Source organism: Anarrhichthys ocellatus, unplaced genomic scaffold (assembly GCF_004355925.1).
Source record: "Anarrhichthys ocellatus isolate YVR2014 unplaced genomic scaffold, GSC_Weel_1.0 scaffold11, whole genome shotgun sequence".
NCBI lineage: Eukaryota > Metazoa > Chordata > Actinopteri > Perciformes > Anarhichadidae > Anarrhichthys > Anarrhichthys ocellatus.
In genome coordinates, this window is record NW_022280041.1 from 10,714,573 (window position 1) to 10,737,000 (window position 22,428).

The 22,428-nt window shown below is 42.0% G+C and overlaps 3 protein-coding genes and 1 pseudogene across 3 annotated transcripts; 3 read left to right on the top strand and 1 right to left on the bottom strand.

The window, feature by feature from the left end:
• Positions 1–1,617: 1,617 nt before the first annotated feature.
• LOC116385375 (uncharacterized) lies at positions 1,618–3,343 on the top strand. The gene is made up of 6 exons (XM_031850787.1): positions 1,618–1,663; positions 1,805–2,146; positions 2,334–2,378; positions 2,537–2,632; positions 2,761–2,795; positions 3,242–3,343. The coding sequence occupies exons 1-6, from the start codon at positions 1,618–1,620 to the stop codon at positions 3,341–3,343; spliced, it is 666 nt and encodes a 221-aa protein (XP_031706647.1).
• Positions 3,344–5,131: 1,788 nt separating this feature from the next.
• LOC116385477 (uncharacterized) lies at positions 5,132–6,730 on the top strand (annotated as a pseudogene).
• Positions 6,731–9,299: 2,569 nt separating this feature from the next.
• Positions 9,300–22,400, bottom strand: rbm4.3 (RNA binding motif protein 4.3). Its single transcript, XM_031850973.1, has 9 exons — positions 20,785–22,400; positions 19,874–20,302; positions 19,125–19,751; positions 18,014–18,032; positions 17,646–17,723; positions 14,762–15,166; positions 11,783–12,201; positions 11,095–11,678; positions 9,300–10,955 (listed from the first exon to the last, which is right to left on the bottom strand). The coding sequence occupies exons 2-9, from the start codon at positions 20,280–20,282 to the stop codon at positions 10,899–10,901; spliced, it is 2,598 nt and encodes an 865-aa protein (XP_031706833.1). The 5' UTR covers positions 20,283–20,302; positions 20,785–22,400; the 3' UTR covers positions 9,300–10,898.
• tifa (TRAF interacting protein with forkhead associated domain) lies at positions 14,416–15,582 on the top strand. Its single transcript, XM_031850788.1, has 2 exons — positions 14,416–14,561; positions 14,655–15,582. Exon 2 carries the CDS (start codon positions 14,719–14,721, stop codon positions 15,307–15,309), a length of 591 nt encoding a protein of 196 aa, XP_031706648.1. The 5' UTR covers positions 14,416–14,561; positions 14,655–14,718; the 3' UTR covers positions 15,310–15,582.
• Positions 22,401–22,428: the final 28 nt, after the last annotated feature.

Consider the following 22,428-nt stretch of genomic DNA (forward strand, 5'->3'; position numbering starts at 1 on the left):
AAAGCCTCCACCACAGGAAGGTTTTCAGCCATAACCACACACATCAAAGGCCTGGCAGTTTTTAAACATTAAGAATGATGCTACTTAATAAGTTTCCAATATATATTTCAACCCATTATGTCACTCTTTCCACTAATCACTTCACTCAAATGGACTAATTGACCTTCATGAGACATGTCAACAGCTGCTCTCAGACTTGTAGAAATATACAAACTCAGACAACCACATATGGGAGTATTTACTCATCTTAAACAACGCCTGAAAAATAAGACAGTAAAGCTGCATTTTGGTACTCAGACAGGTTGACACTGAATGAACCCTTTAACAACATTTGTATGTGGGAGCTGGGCCTTGGAGGATTATTGGAGGATATGTGTAATGCAGTGGCATAAGGTAGTTATGACGGGCCCCAGTGCACACTAGTTACTAGTTAAGAAGCACACAGACAGATTTTGCGACAAAATTAGTTACTGTATATCGGTGGACATCAACATACATACTAGCCAGCAATCATCATTGCATGTCAGAATATGAGAAAAATACCAACGAAAATAAGAACTTATTAATTTAATTGAATATTTTATAGTTAATTTCTGGTGTTATAATTGAATTAGAATAAGCAAATCATTTTGTCATAGATTGCTACTGACTGTGTTACCCAAAAATGAAAACCATAAAGAGATGGGAATGCCTTTTCAAGGAAATATATAGCAAATGGCACATTACCTCATTTAAAGACAGAACAATATTACTGGGTGGCATTCTGAATCAATGACAAAAGGCTGATTGCACTATTTATTGACCCAACACAACTGCACAATGTTTCCTTGTCTTTATGACCCTGGTGTAATTGATGGACTATAACATGTAATCATCACCAGTCCATAGAACAACACTGAATACAACAATTTGGATGCAGACTAATGTATACTATATCACCATAATGCACCTAGTTCATCCATCCACGGGCAAATAAGCAGGGTACTTTCAACTATGGCATGGTCGCTGTAGCATCGCAAGCACCATCCGCAAATGTTTCTAGGGAATATCAGCTTCCAAACACAGCATTCACACAGCGCAGCATCCATTACTAAAGCATGGCATGTGGCCTCTACAGGATCCTCGCCAAATCCCAGCCACAATGTGTGGCAGCTACTTTCAGGGTCTCAAGTGGACTGTGCTTCCAATTCATCATCTGGTTTGACTACAGCACATACTGTACAGTATGCCCTTCAGTGGGAAATAACATCATCCATCTAAATATTACCAGGCATTAACATGTTAACTTGTTATTTCCTCAAAGAGTGTCAAGATGCTGTGAAGCTTTACATTTGACACATCTCAGCTTTTTGATGAGGTTGTGTGAATCCTTGTATATCACTATATTTTATGTACTTTGGTGTGAAGATATCTAGGATGTCATGACATTTTGTGAAAGATAACTTGTCTCGTATTCATGAGGCTGAGCGTTTGCGTCAACACTATTTTCCCGAAAAGCATTAATGTGGTCAGTTTGATCAGAAAACTAAAAGATATGCCCCGCCTCTTTATGTTGAAAGCAGCCTTACTGGAGCACAGCTCAGTTACAGATGTTGCGGAGCTTCAGTCACACGCACCATGAACAACTTTACCTTGATAACAGCTTTAAGTCTCTGCAGCTTCTGTGAGTACAACCGCATTTATAACGTTAGTAACTTTAAACCACCACAATTGAGACTATTCACTATTCAAAAGTTTATTTAAAGGAAATGTTCATGTTCCTTGTGTTTAATTGAGAGTAAATCTCTTGTTGTCTCTGTTTCAGGCTGGATGTCCGTCTCAGTGTCACAGTGTCAGACTGTGGAGGTCCAGGCTGGTGGAGAAGTCACACTGCTGTCTGCCAACACATCCACATATGATGCGATGTCATTCTGGTTCAGACTGGTGAACAGATCCAAGGCCAGCTGCATCTCTGTTATGTTCAACTCTGTTAGCAAAGCTTCATACTGTGAGGGATTTGAAAATGGAAAATTTGATATGACAGCCAACATCACCACTCTCTCTCTCAAAATCAAAGAAGTGGATTCATCTGACTCTGGACTGTATTTCTGTGGAGTTTATGCTGCTGGGCGTCTAACTTTCAATGTGATACATTTAAATGTTGAAGGTAAGGTCAGTCTAAAGTCTTTTGCGTCTTTTGGTAGCCGTTGTTTGGTTAAGTCTTTTTCTGCTTATATTGCAAAATGTTTAATTAGTGAATATGTTGATAATTATCAGAATTTCCATGTATGCAACACAATCACAATTGTGATGTAAATCTGCCACGTTAGAGACTGATCTCTTCATTCCATTAGAATGCAGTCGAGAGCCACACGATGACGGGGACAGCAAGTGTAAAAGTAAGATTCTCTTAAAGAGTTTTATCATTGTGCAAACTATCAAATGTTGAAAGGTGAAACTGTTTAGCAAAATTCTGCTAGGCCCATTTTGATTGTAACCAGGTCTCAATTCTTTAAAGGGAAAATAGAGACTAACTGAATGATCTTTCTTGTTGAAGCGACAAAGCTGACAAGTGTGATCCTGACCGGTCTGACTGTTCTCCTTGTAATGGTCGTCATCGGTCTGGTTGTTAGAAACAGGAAGCTTCAGACAGGTACTCTTTGTTAGGTTTTGTTGCAACTGAAAATTCTCTTTAAGTTGTGTCAATACACTGGAAAATGTCTAAACTCCTGGTTCAACAAAGACAATGAAATGACCAGATGTTTTGTTTCTGTCTCTTAGCTAATGAAGAAGAACAGAATCCAGAGCAAACAGAGGTGAATACAATACTTTGTTTTATTTTTTTCAAATTAACCTAATCAAAAAAACAGCTGGGACTTTATTGTATCGGCTAATATTAGCTTATCCCTAAAATAATGCTGTATTTGTATATAGTTGTATGGGCCCATAAGTAACAAGAAGTGGCATTGCAGAAATGGCAAAATTAGGTTTGAGGTATTTTATTAGTTGTCTGGTTTTTATAGTTTGTGATAGCACCAACTAATGTAGCTTTCAGCTGTGAAAAGTCCTCATACACATCGTCACAATCCTTTAAAGAACACATTTAAGGGAGTCTTATCAACAGCGTATTATTCATATCTTTTTGTAAAATAAAATATCAAAATGGGTATCGGCCTCAAAAATCCAGCATCTGTGAGCTATATTGTGGAAATTAAAATCATGTCAAGTCACCACATTAAGACAGTAAATACTCTTCTCACAGAATCTGGGCTCTGATGACCTGAACTACGCAGCAGTGACTTTTCAAACAAAGGCAAAAAGAAGAGCGCCAGAGCCAAATGTGATCTACGCTGCCACCAGATAAGACTCTGGAGGCGACTGGAACTGATACATCACATTAATATGCTTTGGAGCTTTTGTATTGCTTGTTGGTGAGAGGAATAAACACTCTTGCCAAAATATATGATTTTGCAATAAAGAGCTGTTAATTATCTCTTTCTATATGTTTAGTTTTTTATGGAGCAGCAGCGTGTCCCGAGCCTCTTATAGCGGGAGTTAGGTGGAGGTCTTTAACAGTGGAGGAGGGTGTGAGGGACGCTTTAATTGTTTACAGGAAGACAGGAGGTCAGCGCCCTGCAGCAGTGTCTCCTTCTCCGGCCAGGAAAAGAGCTTCGCCTCACTGCTCCGCCGGTCCAACACCGACACCACGCTGCTGGAGACCCAGGCCATATTGCTGCGTATGCGCTGCAGCTCATAAACTTTGTCTTTACCTGCTACCATTTTTTTTGCAAGTGCCCTATCACTACTGCGCATGTGCAACCCTCACAGAGATGAGAAGGAAGTGACAAGGCTCACGTCTCCATTATCGGCTCCGGTTAAAACAATAAGCTTTATTCTTTTTAACAAGATTTACTAGCCCAACGTGACATTTTACTCCCCCCCCCCCCGGCAAGTGGGCAATCCTTACTGTTGAGCCAAGGTTCCACATCTTTGCTGCAGTGTCCAGTACAGATCATCTGATTCACAATGGAATTCCTCCTGCCTGAGACAGGGGATGTGGTTAGGAGAAGCCACGATCAGTCGATTGGGGGCCCTGAGGTTATTCCTGGGCCTTTCCCCAAGGCTGCCCGAGGCATTACTGTCATGTAGATCCACACATTTGGGAAAGTGGACCTGGCCAAGTGTAGGAGAGTCTTCAAGGTGTAGTCCAAGAGAGAAGTATTTCCTTGAGCCTGTTTTCTAACTATAAAGCAAGGACTCACTCTCTGTCCAGGGGCCAGGGGAGGGGCAGAGAAAACGGCCACGCCACGAACGCGCATAGAACTGAACAGCAGGATGACTATAAGCGATGTTGGCGTCTTAGATCTCAAGATGTGGTCAGCGTCTGCTAAGCTTGGCCCTGGAAAACTATGCAGTCCTAGGCAGGCAGCAAGTTGAAAGGGTCAGACTTGTGATTCTTGGTCTGAAGCTTGGCATTGTACAGGAAATTCAGGGTCCAACACTATCAAAGGCTAAGTGGCTATTTTTAGAATTGGTGAGCTCACACTAGCAGGAAGTGAACCCTTTTTTTAAATTGCGAGCAGCGTTTGCCTGTGGTTGAAGGAAGGAACTTTAGACCTGCTGGGGAGGTAGAACCTCAACAGCAAGACTCATCAGCATATTTGCTCAAATATTGTTTGGAAGCAAGTTTCTCTCTGGATTTGATGTGCAACTACACACAGAGAATTGTATTCTTTCACCATAACGATGTTGACCGTTACCTCAGTATTTGTGGCTTGCGTGCTGTTTTTCAGTAGATGCTGTGCAGACAATATTTATCGCATTACAATTACCGACAACCTCAGAGCTATTGTACAGTTGAGAGCCATTCTAAGGTCAAGACTAATAACAGTAGTGTGCGTCTTCAATCTTGGGTGAGGGGATTGGATTTGACACTTGTACATAAAGATTTGAAAACTTGAGTTGTAAAAGTATTGCCAAATAACATGGTCTAAAGGATAACATAATAATAATATTAATATTAATAGCCAACGTTGTTTGATTTCCTGAAAGCATTAATGTGGTCAGTTTCAGCAGCAGGATGGAAAACTAAAAAACACTCCCCGCCTCTTTATGTTGAAAGCAGCCTTACTGGAGCACAGTTCAGTTACAGATGTTGCGGAGCTTCAGTCACACGCACCATGAAGAACTTTACCTTGATAACAGCTTTAAGTCTCTGCAGCTTCTGTGAGTACAACCAAATTTATAACATTGGTAGCTTTAACCCACCGGAATTGAGACTGTTTGCTGGTTTAAAGGTTTATTTAAAGGAAATGTTCATGTTCCTTTTGTTTAATTGAGAGTAAATCTCTTGTTGTCTCTTTCTGTTTCAGGTTCTGAGTGTCAGACTGTGGAGGTCCAGGCTGGTGGAGAAGTCACCAGCTGTGCTCCAACTTTTCAACTTCTCTTACTCAGATATTCTGGTTCAGAGTGGTCAAGGGATCCCAGCCCCGCTCCATCTCCTTCATGTACGAGCCTCTTGAGACGGCTACATTCGCTGAAGGATTTAGAAATGGAGAATTTGAAATGAGATCCAACATCTCTCCTGTTTCCCTCAAAATCAAACAAGTGAATTCATCCGACTGTGGACTGTATTTCTGTGGATATTACATCAGCAAAAACCCAGTTATTTTTGATGCAACATATTTAGAGGTTCAAGGTGAGATTGTTGTAATGTTTGGTCTGTTTTTGATTGAAGTGGCATTTTAAAAGGAAACTATCAACTGCACATTTCATTTTGGTGAAATTCATAGTATTGATAGTTTACATTTGTTTTAATTCTTCCTCCTTCATAAAAACAAATCTGCTGTGCATTTTTGTCCATCAATATTAATCAGATCTCAAACACTTACAGGTTAAATATTCAGGGTCTTATTAAACAGTTTTTCTTCTAGAAGTGTTTGATGAAACAGCAAAGCTGGTGAGTGTGATCCGGGTCGGTCCGACTGTTCTCCTTGTTACGGTCATCATCGGTCTGGCTGTTAAAGTGAAAAAGCTTCAGAAAGGTATAATTGTTCTTAACTTTATTGCATTTTCACATCCTTTTTTTCCACAACTTCCTATTTACCAAAATGCATCAACAGCAATCATTATGAATTGACCACAACAGATTGTTTCTGTCGTTCAGCTCGTGTTGAAGAACAGAATCCACGACAGACAAAGGTGACGTTTATTACGTTTCGTTCTCAGAGTTGTTTGTCTATCAGCAGGCACCACAGTCACTTCGAATCATTCGTCAGATCACGACACTGTCTTTATCTCTTATTCACAGAACCAGGGCTCAGAGGAGCTGAACTACGCAGCAGTGACTTTTCATCCGAAAACTAGACGAGACCACCGGCCTGCATCAGAGAATGAAGAGGAGACAAATACTATCTATTCAGCCACCAGATAGACTCAGGAAGCACCTGGAACTGATGTTTTATTATCACACCATCATCATAGTGTCAAAGTTACTAAGAACTTAGAAGACTTTGACTTTGTGTCAGAGATTCTTGTGACAATATTCTCATTCATGCTGATTATTCATGCTCATACACTTCTTTATCCGCTCCTAGCGTCTAGATTCTCTTATGGTGAGAGTTTAGTGACAGTTAGATGGGGAAGTGTAGCTGTCATCTCAACCATATAAAAAAGAAAATCCATCTGATTAAATTGGCATATCTCAAACAGGAACACATCATTTATTTGGCAGGAAGAGATAGCGCAGTGTGTACCACACAGTACATCACCATCGTAACGGTGTCTGGGTCTGTATCATGAGAGCTCTCAACCTCTGAAATGGGGGAGAAGATGCTGCACAGCCTCAAATGCAACCATTCCCACTTTCACAATGTAAGCGACGGCCACACTTTACCTCAAACTTTACTCAAATGCTCATTTTCATGTCCATGTCTTATCAAGGTGGTCGACCTTTCTGACCTCTGCGTTTGGCCCAGGGTCGCTCTCTTCAAGATACAAGCCTCGTCCCACCAGCACACGGTTATCACGACCAGAATGTAAAGCTTGGTTTGCATATCTCGGCATCTCGTGATTGGTGAAATGGTGCAACAATGGAAAATGTCGAGCTTTTGTATGAGCCCTGATCATGAAACATGTTGGAGCAGGTCGGGGAAAACGGGGTGCTGCATTACCGTCGTTGGTTCGGTTGTCGAAAGAAACTTCAGGCAGGTTCTTGATGAGTGTTGTCTTGTATTCAATTTTATTTTGGCATTCTTTTTAAAGTCAGTATTCCAAAACGTCCTGTTTACCAAAATGCATTACGAGTAACATTTTCCAGATTAAGATTTATTTAGTTTCTTTTCTTTTTGAAGTGGGGACACTCGGGCAAAAATATTGTTTTTCATGCTCTGGTCAATATTGAGATTTTGGGCACTTTTGCTTCCATTACATGTTTTCTTTCAGACTGGTGGAAAGAAAACATCCAAAATACACATTTAGGTTTTTATTTTACTACTTTGTCTTCATGAGTCTGTAGATTTCTCCTAAATAATCCATCATTTGAATGTTTACACGTACATTTTAAGAAACCTTGTAATACAAGAAATAATTGTCTTCATGTAAAAGATCAACAGGTAAAGTTTTATGGTGATATCTATTTCTTAAATACATATAAAGGCTGTTTTCTTAAAATGAGTTTGTTTCTTATACTCTGAGCAATAAATCTCTATAAATACTCCAACCTCTCCACTTTCATTCCGATCTATATTCTCAAGGTTTTTACAGAGGGGTTTGTTCATGTATAATTCTGATTTATAGAACATTTTATTCCTACAAGTATTTCTTTCATGGCTGTTGACTGTATTTTCTGATTCATGAAGTGATGAAGAGAGATATCCAAAATGTGTTCTGTAAAATCCTTTGACTTTATATGAATAGGTCAACAAAATGAAACTAGAATGTAGAACCTGTCTTCATCTAACCTTCATATTTCAGTTCTGGAAGTGTCTGCAAACTAGCACATATTTTACAAGATAATACATTATTTGCATATGTTAATATAGATTTTCAGAAAACTTGATTCTCTCAGTGCAAGTTATAAACTGTGAAGTTTCATGGTGGTATATAACGGTTTACCCTTTTCTCCTGGGGCGTCTCCCCTCACATGTTTGATTGTCAGAAGGTGATACAATCACTTGAATGGAGGTCTGCAGCAGTGGAGTGAGTGACAGGGAGCAGTGTGGTCTGAGCTCAGCTGATAGTGTTCATGCATGCAGTATAGAGGTCACGCGTTAGTATTGATGCCCTGCTTGTTTTTTTTCATTGTGATAAACGGTGCCGTCAGTGAATTAGATTTAAAGTTTCAACCGCAGGAAGACCGGTGTTATGTTGAAGTCTGTACCCTTGTAGAATAGCGTCCCCCTCGTGGTGACGGTTAGGGTTAAGGGATGGTTCAGGTTTATGTCGGGGGAAACACTTAACAGGGAAACAATATTCAACACAACACTGGTCTTCATCATAACCAAACAAAATGAAGACCTGTTGATCTTTGGAGTAATATCCATTCAAATACATTCTTCAATGATGGGATAGTTTTAACACACCCCAACTCAATAAATGGACGTGTTTTTCTGGACTAGACATATCTTAACCAAACAACTCATCAGCTCTCTATAAACATCATGTAATCCAGCTTGTGGGGTGATAGTCTCATGTGGTCAATTACTAAAGCCACACATCAATGCTCTTATCAGGCCAGAATAAACTGCTGTGATCATGTTCACTGCCTCTGAAGATTAGGAAGAATGAAAGTAAAACATTTTAAATGGAGACCAAACTCCACCCAGACAGAACACTATATTTACAAAAAATAAAGTACATATATTTCTATAAAAAGGCCTGCCTTCAGAAAAAGTATTTTCCATTAACAGCACTGAAACTCTTAAAACTAATATTGAAAACGTTAACTGATCCTAAGCTGAGGGACTTCTCCATGTGCTTGTTCCAGGGTGAGCGTTAGAAGTACGAGTATTACGGGCCTGGGCTAGGACTGCGATAACCAAATATTTCAGTGTTTTACAACTAAATCAACCATTCTCTCAACCAGTGCCATCCACCCTCCAGATCTACTGTGTCCCTGCTTTCAAGTTAATATATTTATACTGAAGTAACATTGTGAATACACCCTCATGCAAAAGGTTTGTGGTCCAATAAACTGTGGGCGGGACGAGCCAAGTCTTTACTAAAAGGAAATCACAAACAATGCATTAAAGCAGTAACAATATGCTAATGAGGAGAACACTAGTTAGTATTACTGGCAGTACATTAGTGGACAGACACTGTTAGTGATTGAAATATTTTATTCATTCAACTTCCAAAACAGCAACTCAATGCAAAGTACTGTCAATTTGTCATCCATTTAAGTTCTTTGTGTAAAATCAGTTTATAAATGTATGTCTGCAAGACAAAGTGTAGAATGTTCCTTTTTTTTGAGAGAGAGATAGATAGATAGATAGATAGATAGGATAGACACACACACAGCTGAGTGGATAGCTGTGTGTCGACTGTTAATAATAATAATCTAGAAAGGTAAATGTGAGCGTGCGCTGTCTGTAGTACTTCCTGCTTCAGTGGTCCTTGAGGCCCTCGACTTACCTGTTCACTCTGAAGGTCTCCAGCAGCCTTTGATGTCATCTCACCCCCGAGTCAAGATAAACTAGTCCCAGTTACACAACCTCACCTGGTGGAGAATGGCAGGACTGTGTTGCGCCCTTCTTCACTTAAGCCCTAATGTGAGCCAGCCTCAATTTCGGCACTAAAAGGGGAAAAGTTAAAAGGTGCGCTGGGGAACGAGGAAAGCTGGAGCATTCCAGACAAGACCAGGAGAGATGTTTTTTAGATCAGCGGAACGATTTGAGCTAGTTTGTTGTACGAGATATCACAAATAAACGTAGAATGATTTAATATAGGCGATGATCCTTTCGAAGATGTTAGATTGTTCGAATCAATTCAAGCGGTTACACTGATGAGGTTTTTTTTAGCGCTGGGCATGAGTTTGGGCACATCCGAGAACAACATTACTGCACAAATCCGTTTATTAAAAACAAGTTCGACAATGGACAAGTACATGTGAACGCTTTGCGGTAACCGCCCTATTAACGGCTACTTTCTACATTTGTCAAACCCATACGTCTTAGCAGTTTGAATTTTCACAGCAACGCCACATGGCGGTTTTGTTTTCGATGGGAAAGCGTAACAATGGAACCAACGTGCAGATTAGATTTAATACCATGATTTAGTTCAGCTAAATCTACAGTCACAAGTATCGCCTAGACTGTTGCTGAAGTGGTCAGCTTTCTAAGGTCACACACAACATCAGTACACTAATTTTTTTTTTTAACGTAAATGTACAAAATAAAAAAAAAACGCCTAATTCAGACGTCAAGCATAAAAAATACTACAGCACAATGACAAACTAAAACAATCAGGGGGGGGGGGGACGAGTAAAAACTGTCCCAAATTAATAAAAAACAAAAAAACAGACGTGGGCGTCGGTAATTCGGTTCCTCCTGTGAGCATCGCAGTGGAACGCAACGCGCTCAGCCACAGACAGGGAGAGGATAGTGTCACGTGCATCAGGAGGCGGCGAGCGGCGACGCAGTTGACGACGATCCTGAAAAAAGAGCAAATGACACAAATGAACTGTCTGCAACTGTTGATGCAAAGCACGTTGTTCCATCTCAACTATCTGCTTGTGGAGTTCTGCATCGAGTCCCGTTCAGCCAGAGATCCCAGGTCGAAAGCTTGTATTTGTCGGATTATGCCACACATTTAGAATTAATATTATTTCCTTAAGTTTAGCTGAACTCCAGGTGAGTGCACAGACGTGCATTGCCAACGCATTTACAACTTGTTGAATAGCACTTCGTACGCATGCTTTTTCAAACCTTGTTTTTCCCCCACAACAGCTGGAGCGTGCAGGACAAGTGACAAGCTGCCTCTGCCTTTACAGGGACGAATGGCAGTTTCGGAGAAGATATGAACACCAGTCTACCTCAGACCTATTCTCACCTTCACGTGCCTGGGCCTTGCTTAATAAGCGTAGCGTGCAGGTGGTGGCGGAGGCAGCCGTTCTGCGTAGGGGTCCCTGGCGCGTGGAACTCCGTATCCCGGGACCCGGGAAACCGGAGAGAGTCGAGATCGCTCGTAGGAGTAGCCATTATTAGCGGGCGGCATTGGCGCACTGGGCACCCTCCTTAGGGGACTGCGATCACGGGCGTAGTACGAGGACGGGGGTGGTGGGAGGGGACGACGCTCATACGGGTCAAGCGACGAGGGCATAAGACGGTCTCGGACGACGGCTGAGGGGGGAGGGGGAGGAGGAGGGGCGCCAGCACGCTGGTCCTCGTAGGCGGCCATGCCATACGGACGGGCTCTGTACTTCTCATAGTAATCTACCACATTGTATCGCTCCCTCTCACCCTCGTAGGGACGTTCGGGATAAACGGCTCGTCTAGGGGGAGGGGGTGGCAGAGGAGGGGCAGGGTAACCTGGGGGCATATGGCTGAGGCGGCCTCTCATGTAGCTGGGCGGGGGAGGCTCATGCCTCTCTCCCGGGTAGCGAGGGGGCCAATAGCCACCCCTGTCTGGAGGAGGAGGGTAGTCATCACGCTCATCGTGTCTGGGACGGCTCTTAGAAATCTGGACATGGATGCGTTTGCCTAAATACAAAAAAACAAAACACAGATAAAAGAAAAAAAACATTGGTTTAATAAGTTAAAAGGACCACAGCGTTACTTATTTTACTTCATGACCGTTTTCTTACCTTGAAATTCAGTATTGTCCAGGCCCTTGATGGCATCCATGGCCTCGTCAGAGTTGGACATGTGTACAAAAGCAAAATTCTTGACTACAGCAGACTCCGTGACTGAGCCGTACTCTTCAAAGAGAGCACGGAGCTCGTCGTCAGCGCCCTTTTCTACGTTAGCTACGTGCAGTTTGACGGAGCCCTGGTTCTTCCCGTGGCTGGCCTCCACGTTGATCGGTGTGCCGTGAAGCTTGTAGAGGTGCAAAGTCTTAATGGCTTTGGTGGCGGCCTTGCGGTCATCCATGTGGATGAAGGCGTAGTTCTTGATGATGGCACATTCTGTGACTGTGCCGTGCTCGGTAAAGAGTGCCTTGATTTCCTCCTGGTCTGCCTCTCGGGGCAGGTTTCCCACAAAGATCTTCACCATTGTTGAAGATCTGTTTCAGAGCAAATGAGAGAAAATTTTATATTTATGGTTGGGGAGCATAAAAACGAACATATTAAAAAATTGCACCCACAATGTTTGAACATTCAGCGTTGTGGTATTAAGCGAAATAACAGCTAACTGTATACCTAAATCATTTTCTCTGATACTGAATTGAATTAAACGGGCCTGTTCATTGCAAAATGGCGGACGTAAGTTTAACTAACGCTGCAGGTAACTAGCCTCAATTTACGGATTTTAACACAAGTTATCAAACGTTAATTTATTTTGATATCAAAACGTTTCGATTGTTATTATCGCTATAATGCTAATGTGTGGAATTCCCAGACCTTGGTTAAGCTAATTAGCTCGTGCTAGCTGTTAGCTTGGCAGTGGAGCCACGGTATCACACAAAGCACCGCTGTCCATACTAACGTATAGCGGTGAGCTGAATAACATTTACAGGTTAGTATATGTTACGGTTTTTTTATTGCAGCGAATTGTATATATCAACACACAGGTGTGTACATTTAAGTTTACCTTTATATCGGGCGGCCTCGACAAATAATTCAAACCGCTTTCGAGAGTTTTCCTTACACCGATTCGACTTCCGCTTAGCTTTTCTCCGCTGTGCGACATCCTACCCTACTGCTATAATCAAAGACCCGCCCTACTCTGCCTCTGATTGGCTAAAACTCGTTGCCTTCCTCGGTTAGATTGGTTAGGTTCAGGGTAAATACATCAGGGTAAGCCAATCGCGAGGCAGAGTGGGGCGGGAGATTCCTTCTTCTTCGTCTGTTTTGTCGTATCAGCCTTATTACGATATAGATAACATGCTATGGATTTTAGAAAACAAATAGTCTACCGTGTGCTTATCGAATGACTATGCGTCACATATATGTTTCCCTAATTCTGTATGTAATAGAAAGTTTAGAACGAGCCAATAAAACATGTTATGCCCTAGTTTATTATCAGAGTGACAATAGTGAGTGAATGATTAACAACATTTTTTTACCAAAAAATGCTGTTAATCATTCACTCTGTATCGTACTTTTTACTACTTTATTAGCTTACCTGGAACTAAACGAATGGAAGTTAGAAATACCTTCTGTTAATCAATCGCCCTGTGTTCATATGTAACACTAGTTTTATTTATGTATTTATTTAAATCTGCTTTTAACCTGTAAAGTCAGTTATGTATGTTTTTCTTTTTTTCCGTGTTGTTCCTTACTGTTATGGTGTCTATTTTGTTTTTATTATAATTACTTCTATTGTTTCTGTTTTTACCATGTAAAGTGTCTTTGAGTACCTTTCAAAGCGCTATACAAATAAAATGTATTATTATTATTTTTACAGCAGAGCTTATAGTTTCCCTGTATGGTTGGTAATGTTGCAATGGTTTTTTTCTGAAGATGTGGCAAGAAAAAGGTCGACCGTGTATATAAACTGAAACTGCAGTCTCCCTTTGTCTTTCACGTTGCATCATTCGGGGAATTTTCTGTGTCGTAATGCTACGTTCAAGCGCTGATCTTAAAATTGTATGTTAGAGAACAGCGGTGTTTTTGATTAGTGCACTCAAAAAATGAGCATTGTAATCAACAATTAGTCTATTAAACACCAGAGAATGATGAAATATGCATAATTCAATCAGAACTCAAAGTTGCATCTGCATATTAGCTCACTCTTTCAGTCCGAACAGCCGGAACCTCAAATGTATTCACTTCAAATGATACAAAACAGATAAATCAGCTTATTCCCTTTCAAAAGTTTGAAAGGGTTAATTGTTGCCGATTAGCCTAATAAAAAACGATTCATTTATAATCAAATGAATCGTTAATTGTCTGTTAATCAGTTAACTGATTGATTCATACACTTAAGTGTAGCCAATAACCTATGGAGTGAATTGTTTCAACTTTTTCATTTGCCAAAAATATTTGTGAATTGAGCTGGTGGTCCACATAACTTGCAGTTGCGTGTTAAATGTGCTACTAGAGTGAAGAAATGGCTAAACGTTCTTATTTCTTCTCCAAGTGTTGGACTGAAATTCCATGTCCACATTCTGTTAACAAAATTAAATTAAAATCCATATTTTTTGCCCCTCTTTTCACAACTGCTTTTCCTCGTACACAATTTTCAACAATGATTTTTTTTTTTCCCAGATTTGCACGTGAAGGCAGCATCGTGCTGGGTCTTGTGAGAGTGACGAAACTCAGAAGAGGAAGACAGCAGCTTGAAAACAAAGAGCAGTTGGAGGAAGTCTCTCTCAGCAGCAGCACCGTCAGTCTCCTCTGAGTGATTCGCTGTGTGTTATCTAGCTTCTCTGTGGACGGAGTCAAAGCGTCTTCTACATTAAAGTAGAACCTCAACATTCAGGTAACACACAAGTAATGTTTCTTTACATTAGTTTGGACTGGTAAATACATCATCTCACTGGATTCCTAATATGTTCTTCTTTTGTCCCAGCAGCCTTTCATCACAGAAGGTCAATAGGTCAATCTGGTCCTGATTCCCTTCAGGAGCTTTTTCTTCCATGATGAATGTGTCCCAGACGATGGAGACAGAGGAGGACCTGCTTTCGTGCCTCCACATCAAGCTTTACCACCCTCAGCAGAGCTGTAAGGGCCTTTACGGGCTGCTTCCTCTGGGGACCAGGAGCAGACGCTCGGCGGATGACCCCCTCAGGCTGGGACGTGACGCCCAGGCCTGCACCTTCGCCCTGGCCGACGTCCGGGTGTCCCGCAAACAGCTGGCCCTCCACACCTACCGCACGCCGCACAGCCCAGACATGCTGTTCACCATCCAGAACCTGAGCCAGAGGGGGCGGCTGTCGGTGAACAGCTCCGAGCTGGGCTACCTGGAGAGGACGGATCTCCCGGACAAGGCCCTGGTCCGCTTCGGGGAGTATGAGATGCTGATCATCCGTGAGTCCGGCGAGGCCAAGGGGAGCTTCGAGGTGGACTTTGAGGTGCTGGCAGTGCCTCCGTCCAGGGAGACGTGCACAGGCGTGCCCAGTATGACACCCGTCGTGGAGACAGGCTCACGTGTGATGAACAGTTTCCCAGGAGAACTCAGAGTCGGCCTGCTTGGCCCCCTTGAGAGTGATGAGACGTGTTATTCGTGATGTTGTGACTTTTTACTTTGTCATTGGCTTGTATCTGAAGTGATACTGTGGTTACTGTGTGGTTGTTCCATTAGAGGATGAATCCCTCTTTGTAATGTGAAATCATAGCATTATTTTGCATATATACTGTAAATATATTACTCTGTGTCTATAGATCAAAAAGCTGTGATCTTGATATATCGGCTACTTTTAAAGAGCAAATCCTGTAACTTCTTGAAGCTGTTCCGTTTCTACATTTTCAACTTGAGCACATTAAATTGTCTTTTTGTTAAACGCTGTTCATCAGCCACAGATTTGATAATCTGGCGTCTAACTTTTCGGAAACAGGTTTGTTCAGATTTGTTTGAGGTAAAAGTTCTCAACCAAAAAGCACACCTCTCTTTGCATCAAACTCTTGGATACTTGTGCACGTTTGGTCTCACTCAGCGGTGGAAGATGCATCGAGTATTCCTTTCAGTAAAACCTCCCATATAATGTAGGATTAGGTAGATTATTACTGGCACATTCATTTGAAAGCAGTATTGTAATATTATTTTGGTTGTAACGATAGCTTCCAAATAAATGTAGTGGAGTAAAATGTAAATTTAAAAGTAAAACGTAGTGGAATTAAGTATAACGTTGCGTGACTAAAGTACAAGTACCACAACAGTGTACTTAAGTACTTGGTTACTCTCCACCATTTATTTCAGAGCAGACTGCGCAGACATGTTAATCAGTTTCAGCGTGACATGATGTACAGATGGGAGTCAGTTTCGGGAAAACCTGTTTGCTATTTTTTTAAGTCTTAGAACAAAGTCCAGTCTCACTGAACAATCTTTAATATAATTTACAAGCAGGGCAGCAACGGGAGATCTTTATCTCCTCCTGGAAGCAGACGAGCGTGGTTATTGTAGTTGGTAACAGTAGCAGGCTTCAGGAAGGACAAGAGTCATATCAGGTATCACGGTGGAGGGTTTTCATGCAGGCAGCGTACACCGGTCCAGGAAGCCCTATAAAAGCTTTATAAAAGGACCTCTGATCAACACGGTGACGACACTCCAAACACCACACAGGACTTTCCGAAACTCGAGTCCAGCAAGAAGGGAGGGTGCTTAAAAGAAGCCGCATTTGAACTCAAATAACTTCAGTGAGCAAACAACCCCCCACCCCTCTCTCTCTAAAAAAGGAACAGAGAAAATAACAAATTCCTTTCAGTTTCCCTTTGAGACATTTACAGATTCATTCGTCTTGTTTTAACTATAGTATCTATCCATCCATAGCCGCTTACTTGTCCAGGATGGAAGATATCCATTTTTATCTGGGAATGATAATTATGATAAATCACTTTACATTGTGATAAAATCTGTCAGTATATCATCCATTTTACATTGTTTACATTCTTTAAAGCAAGATGGTTTGAATAAAACGAGTCAACTTTGAGAAAACATACATGTTTATTTACTCAGGTTCATCATGTTTTGAACTTTTCATACTGAATACCACAAGGTGTAAAATGTATCTATATTAAAAATAAAATGACAATGTATTAAAAAAGTCTGATCAAAAATCAAGTGCTACAAACATTTGCATGCAATTGCCTTTATACAGTAACCTAAAATAAATGACGTTTTAGGATCATAAATAGTTTATGGACATAAATATAAAGATAATAGCAAAACAACTTCTTTGTAAATAGTCATGCATGAATTTCAGTAAACTAATATGTTGAGCCATATCTCAATTTCATCAGTTTGGTAGAGAGGGTTGGTTAGAGGGACCCCCGTCAGTTTGAGGTGTCTCAGGTCAATAAGAATCAACACAAGATGTGACCCGTAGGACTGATCTGAATTCACTCCTCGGCGTCATCAACTGCAGACAAAAAAGATGACAGTGCAGGTTTTCGGAGGACTGGACATTCCCTCCAGATCCCCAACCGAAGGACCAAACTTTCACTGCGGGACAAAACACACTTCCTGTAAACGAAAACGGAAGACACCTTCACTTCCAGCTCACAGAACTGACAGGTCTGTTGAGGAATTCATAGTGAACTCTTACTGCTTTACCTTTAACTACCGGGACGTCTGGTCCCATCTCTTCCCAGCTCGTAGCGTTCAGAGAAGATGGTTACAGCAGGCAGAGCAGAGACCTGGAGAAAGAGATCCCACTCAACACATCTTTCATCATTACTTCATACCCAGGATCACTTGTTTACGGAAAAATAAAAATACATTTTACGCTTTTTTGCAAGTTAAGTTTTATGGGAACACTGCAGTATGAATGCAAAAACACAAGAGGGAGCCATTAGACACGTGCATCTCATTAATAAGTGTTTCAGTACCAGTTTAAAGGGGGCCTACCTCTGTTCCACTGGATGCTGCACATCTTCCGAGGAGGACTTACCATGAGCGGGCCTCTCCTGCATTGAGTCTAACAACCTACAAAGAGCAAAAATACTAAGAACACCAACACTGCATGCCATTTGTGGTATAAATATATAGCTGAGGCTAAAGACAATAACTGAAAGTGGGACTGATATGTAGTGTGAACTCAATGACAGAGAAAATGAAAGATGCAAATCAAGACTGGAGAGCAATTGTCGCAAGACGACAGAAAGTTCAGCCGTCGCAAAGCTCGGGTGATTTTTGTTCTACTTCTAGGAGAACCACTGATCGGCTTGACACACGGTAGGCAGCGGTTGCTGAGGGTTTCAAAAATCAGATCTCACGCGTTTTCCAGCATTTTCACTGGAACGGAACAGGGCACACAAAGCATCACCCACCATGTGTCAAGAGGAGAACTCTGAGGCGAGTTAAGAGTTTAACGGCTGGGTATTCTAAGTATAACTGGTCTGGTGAATGGCGGCTGCCTGCCGAGTCAGACTAAAAAGGCCTAAACCCAACGAGGAAGAATTTGACAGTTAAAACGGAGTTTTTGGTTTGATTCGTTTATTAAAAAGCCTTCAAATGAAAAGCAACTTGTAAAGTAAATAAAATCATACATAAGGGTGCTATAGATTCTATTTCCGCAAGAAAAGAGAACACAAAGTTTAAAAAGAACAAAACCACACTGGAACTTTTGACTCGTCATGCCTCTACACTGAATTATTTAGAAAAATATTTAGATTTGTGTGACTTCCCTTGTTATGAAATGATGACTGTTTACCAGAGGCCATGTCTATTTCGAAAGAGTGCAGAGCAGAGGGATTTTGGCCATTAACAGTACTGCGTCCCACTGAAATACACTAAGCACCTAAACCAGCATCCTATTCTGCAAAACACTTGAATGATTTGAACAATAAAACAAGCAAGAGGAACAGAAGAATGAACAGCTCAGAAAAATACGTGAACGGTAGACATGGAATCATGTTTTTAAAATATGGGGCTGTCTGCAATACAGTATCTTCCAGTAAGTCTCAGGCGAACGCAACGCAATCCGCCATAGACGAGGGGGATGTATAGCGCCACGTACATCAGCAGACGACGATCTTGTCATATTCTAAACCTGGAAAGAGAGCACACCACACATGTCAAGGAGCGGGTTTTAGTCAGGATTCGCGCAAGGCTGATCTTTGATGTTAAAGCAACAATATATTAGGACTCTATCAGCAATGTTAAGTCGTATATTGATCTCTTGGCTGGACTAGATCTGCAAGAATTAAGAGCTATGGCTGATGGTGATGGGTTCAAACGTGATTCTATTTCAACTTAATTCAGCTCGATTCAATTTAGGTACATATTTAGATGCGTTATCAGGCCTACTTCTTATTAATGTGATTCATTATGTCAAGAACATCCACTCTCTGTTCTCACCTTGAATTACACTCTCGTGGCCTTAATAGCCTGCATATCGAGGTGGTGGTGGCGGCGGCGCCACCCCCTCTGAGTAGGGGTCCCTGGGTCGGGGAGTCCCGTACATCGGCGCAGCATACATCGGAGCCCTGGACAGCGGGGAGAGCCGGGACCGCTCGTAGGGGTACCCGTTACCAGCCGACATCGCGGGCGGAGGGGGGGCTCGCCTGATGGGGCTTCGGTCCCTGGTCATATAGGACGGCGGAGCCGGTGGGGGGCGCTCGTATGGGTTATGGCCCCCCATTCCGAGGCGCTCCCTAACCAGGGCCGAGGGAGGAGGCGGAGGAGGGGGGTTGGCACCGGAGCGCCTGTCGTCGTAGCCCCCCACGCTGTAAGGACGGGCTCTGTATTTCTCATAGTAATCGACCATCCCGTAGGCTTCTCGCTCGCCGTAGCCACGGTCGGGATATGCCGCTCGTCTCGGGGGAGGGGGCGGCGGAGGCAGCGGCGGAGGAGCGTACGCGGACATGCGCTCTCTGTAGGGAGGCTCGGGCCTCTCCCCTGGGTAGCGAGGAGGATAATAGCCGCCTCTGCTTGGCGGAGGCGGATAGTCCTCCTCCTCGTCGGGCCCACCTCTGGGTCTGCTTTTTGATACCTGAACGTGTATGCGCTTTCCTGAGAGAGAGAAAATCAATGTCCCTCAAATCTAAAAAAGGCAGAACACAAACAAGTATGGACACCCCAAAAAAAAACTTCCAATCCTTTCATTCATGGAGTAGAATATCAAATGTACGTACCTTGAAAGTCTGTGTTATCCAGGCCCTTTATGGCATCCATGGCCTCATCAGAATTGGCCATGTGTACAAAGGCAAAGTTCTTGATAATGGCGCACTCTTTGACTGTGCCGTACTCCTCAAACAGCTCCCGGAGCTCATCATCGAAGCCCTTTTCTACGTTGGCTATGTGGAGCTTCACGGGGCCCTGGTTCTTCCCTCTGCTGGGCTCCACGTTGATGGGTCTGCCGTCCAGCTTATAGAGATGGAGCTCACGGATGGCTTTGGTGGCCGACTTTCGGTCGTCCATATGGACAAATGCATAGTTTTTGAACTTGGCACTTTCTGTTACTGTGCCAAACGGGGTAAACAGAGCTTCGACGTCTTCCTTCCCAGTGTTCTGGGACAAGTTCCCAATGAAAATCTTGACCATGGTTGCTCCAGTGTACTTTTCTAAAAGAGGGATAAACAGCATGAGACAACACAGGCCACCATGTAGTAGGAGCAAGTAAGCAGTGAGAGAGCGAATGGTGGATCCGTAACGTCATTATCAGGAAATAGACAGCTTGTAATCGAGACGACATGCGGGCTAAAACAATAAACTATAGTAACCTTTGTCCTTATCAAACTTTAACCGTTATTATAGAAGCTGAACGACTTTACTCATAGCTAACTTATTCAAAAAGCTTAAGTTGAAGAAGTTTTGGTGTTTTCACTTCCTGGTCAGGGAACTGCTAGCCAGGCTCGGTTCTTTTGAATGGTTTCTATTAGCATGCTAGCATTAGCTCAGTTAGCCATTTTGTCTCATGTGAACGTAACCAAATACAATGCAGTTCAGCCATTGGTATTGTATGCAGTTACGGTTGAAAACATGTGAAACAACAGTGGTAATAAAAGAGACGAAGAGAGAAAGGCGTATATACGAAACTACTCACATCTTGCTTCTGTTCGGCGCCACAACGAAGTCGAAACTCCCCAGGATATGATTCAGTGGATTACCAGCTGGCGATAAACGCACACGTAGGTATCCGATTGGTGGATTGACGTGTCGCTCAAAACCAACGGACTGTGATTGGGTAAAGACACGAAGGGTCGTTTTTATGCGGAAAAGGCGTTTCATCATGGCGGCTCGCTCGAAAAGTTTGCTTTCAACTTTTTCAAACTTTGTGCATAAATCATGTATTATCGTACTTTAATTTTTCTTGTTGTGATTCCACATAGCATGTGAATCTATAATTTGATTGACGCCATATACTTATTTTCTTTACGTTTTGTCACGTTACATAAATATCTACTGCACATAAGAAGTGCGAGGACTGGACCGTCATGTAGTTGTGCATTCAGTCAGTGGAGAATCAATGACAACTTACCTTTTACACTGTAATAAAAAGCGCATGGTTGAAAGAAACGAGTGACAATCGTGATGACACTTATAGTATGATTAGATTTCTGTGTATATATTATAAGTGCTGGAATATCTTTTGTAACATGGTATTGGCTTACAGAAGGTTAGTGTGGTAAAGTGATACTTCTCTCCGTCTTATCAACATCTCAACTTCTAGTGAGCGAATGGAACTTCATTGAAATGCAAAGTTACATTAGTGCTGGGTTTCTTTCAAGTTAGGTTTCTGCAGCTTAATGCACTTTACTGAATGCCCTCCTTCACAAAATACACTAGAGCTACAGTATATTCCTGCTCTACTGGATTCTAATAGGATAGGATAGGATGGGAAAATGATGGCTCAATATTAACTCAGAATCAAAACACAGGCACATTCAACACGTGCAAGATAAACTGATAAAAAAAGGTTCAGTAAGATGGGAAATTACAAACCCAGTAAATCCATATCAGTCAAAATACACAAAGAAATTACCTGTGATTTATGATATTCTAAGATATAATAACCATATTAGGGAAAATAAATAGCATTTGAAGTCAACATGCCTGCTTTTTTGTGGAGTAGTCTAGCATTCATTGAGTCAGAATTTAGCAAACAAGAATATCATTGATCACGTATTAACAGTCAGTGAATTTGATCTGTGCATCCTCCCTAAACAGCATTTGCTGGGGTTTCTCAGATTAATCCCAAAAGCAAAATTGAAAAGTATTCCTGAAGGATGCGACATTCCTTTGCAACAAGTTCACCCCCAGCTCCACAGTAACCTTTTAAGGAAACGGTAAGGATGAACCGTGTATGATTATACTAGGAATACAACAGTGAGTGAGTGAGTGGTCGGATGTCCTGGAGTTCCACCCTTATCTTTTTCAACAAATGGCTTACCATGCTGCCATAAAGCTGTGACTGCTGGAGCAGCACCCAGCCAACAGATGCAGTATGTACACTGGGTCTGTGTCTCAGCCATGCAGCCCTGGAGCTTCAGTGCTCACCGTCCTCTTACTGGGCTCCCTCACTGCTGCTCTTCTCCTGTTGTGTTCTAGTGTCGCATGTTAAGAACATTCCTATATTCGTTTTTGATTGGAAAGGAGTATTTGACACTAGTGACGAGTTGAATGACTGCTGTATAATTCATACTAGCGAGTCTGTCATGCAAAAAGTTCCAATTAACTTTTGTTCTGG

Excerpts from the sequence above, each read along its gene's own strand:
- LOC116385375 (XM_031850787.1), top strand. The coding sequence starts at position 1,618 with ATGAACAACTTTACCTTGATAACAGCTTTAAGTCTCTGCAGCTTCT. Across the intron at positions 2,147-2,333 it reads GATACATTTAAATGTTGAAG|AATGCAGTCGAGAGCCACAC; the intron begins GTAAGGTCAGTC and ends TCATTCCATTAG. Across the intron at positions 2,379-2,536 it reads CGGGGACAGCAAGTGTAAAA|CGACAAAGCTGACAAGTGTG; the intron begins GTAAGATTCTCT and ends TTCTTGTTGAAG.
- tifa (XM_031850788.1), top strand. The coding sequence starts at position 14,719 with ATGATGAATGTGTCCCAGACGATGGAGACAGAGGAGGACCTGCTTTCG.
- rbm4.3 (XM_031850973.1), bottom strand. The coding sequence starts at position 20,282 with ATGGTCAAGATTTTCATTGGGAACTTGTCCCAGAACACTGGGAAGGAA. Across the intron at positions 19,752-19,873 it reads GGATAACACAGACTTTCAAG|GAAAGCGCATACACGTTCAG; the intron begins GTACGTACATTT and ends TCTCTCTCTCAG. Across the intron at positions 10,956-11,094 it reads CACGCGCCAGGGACCCCTAC|GCAGCTTGTCACTTGTCCTG; the intron begins GCAGAACGGCTG and ends GTAAAGGCAGAG.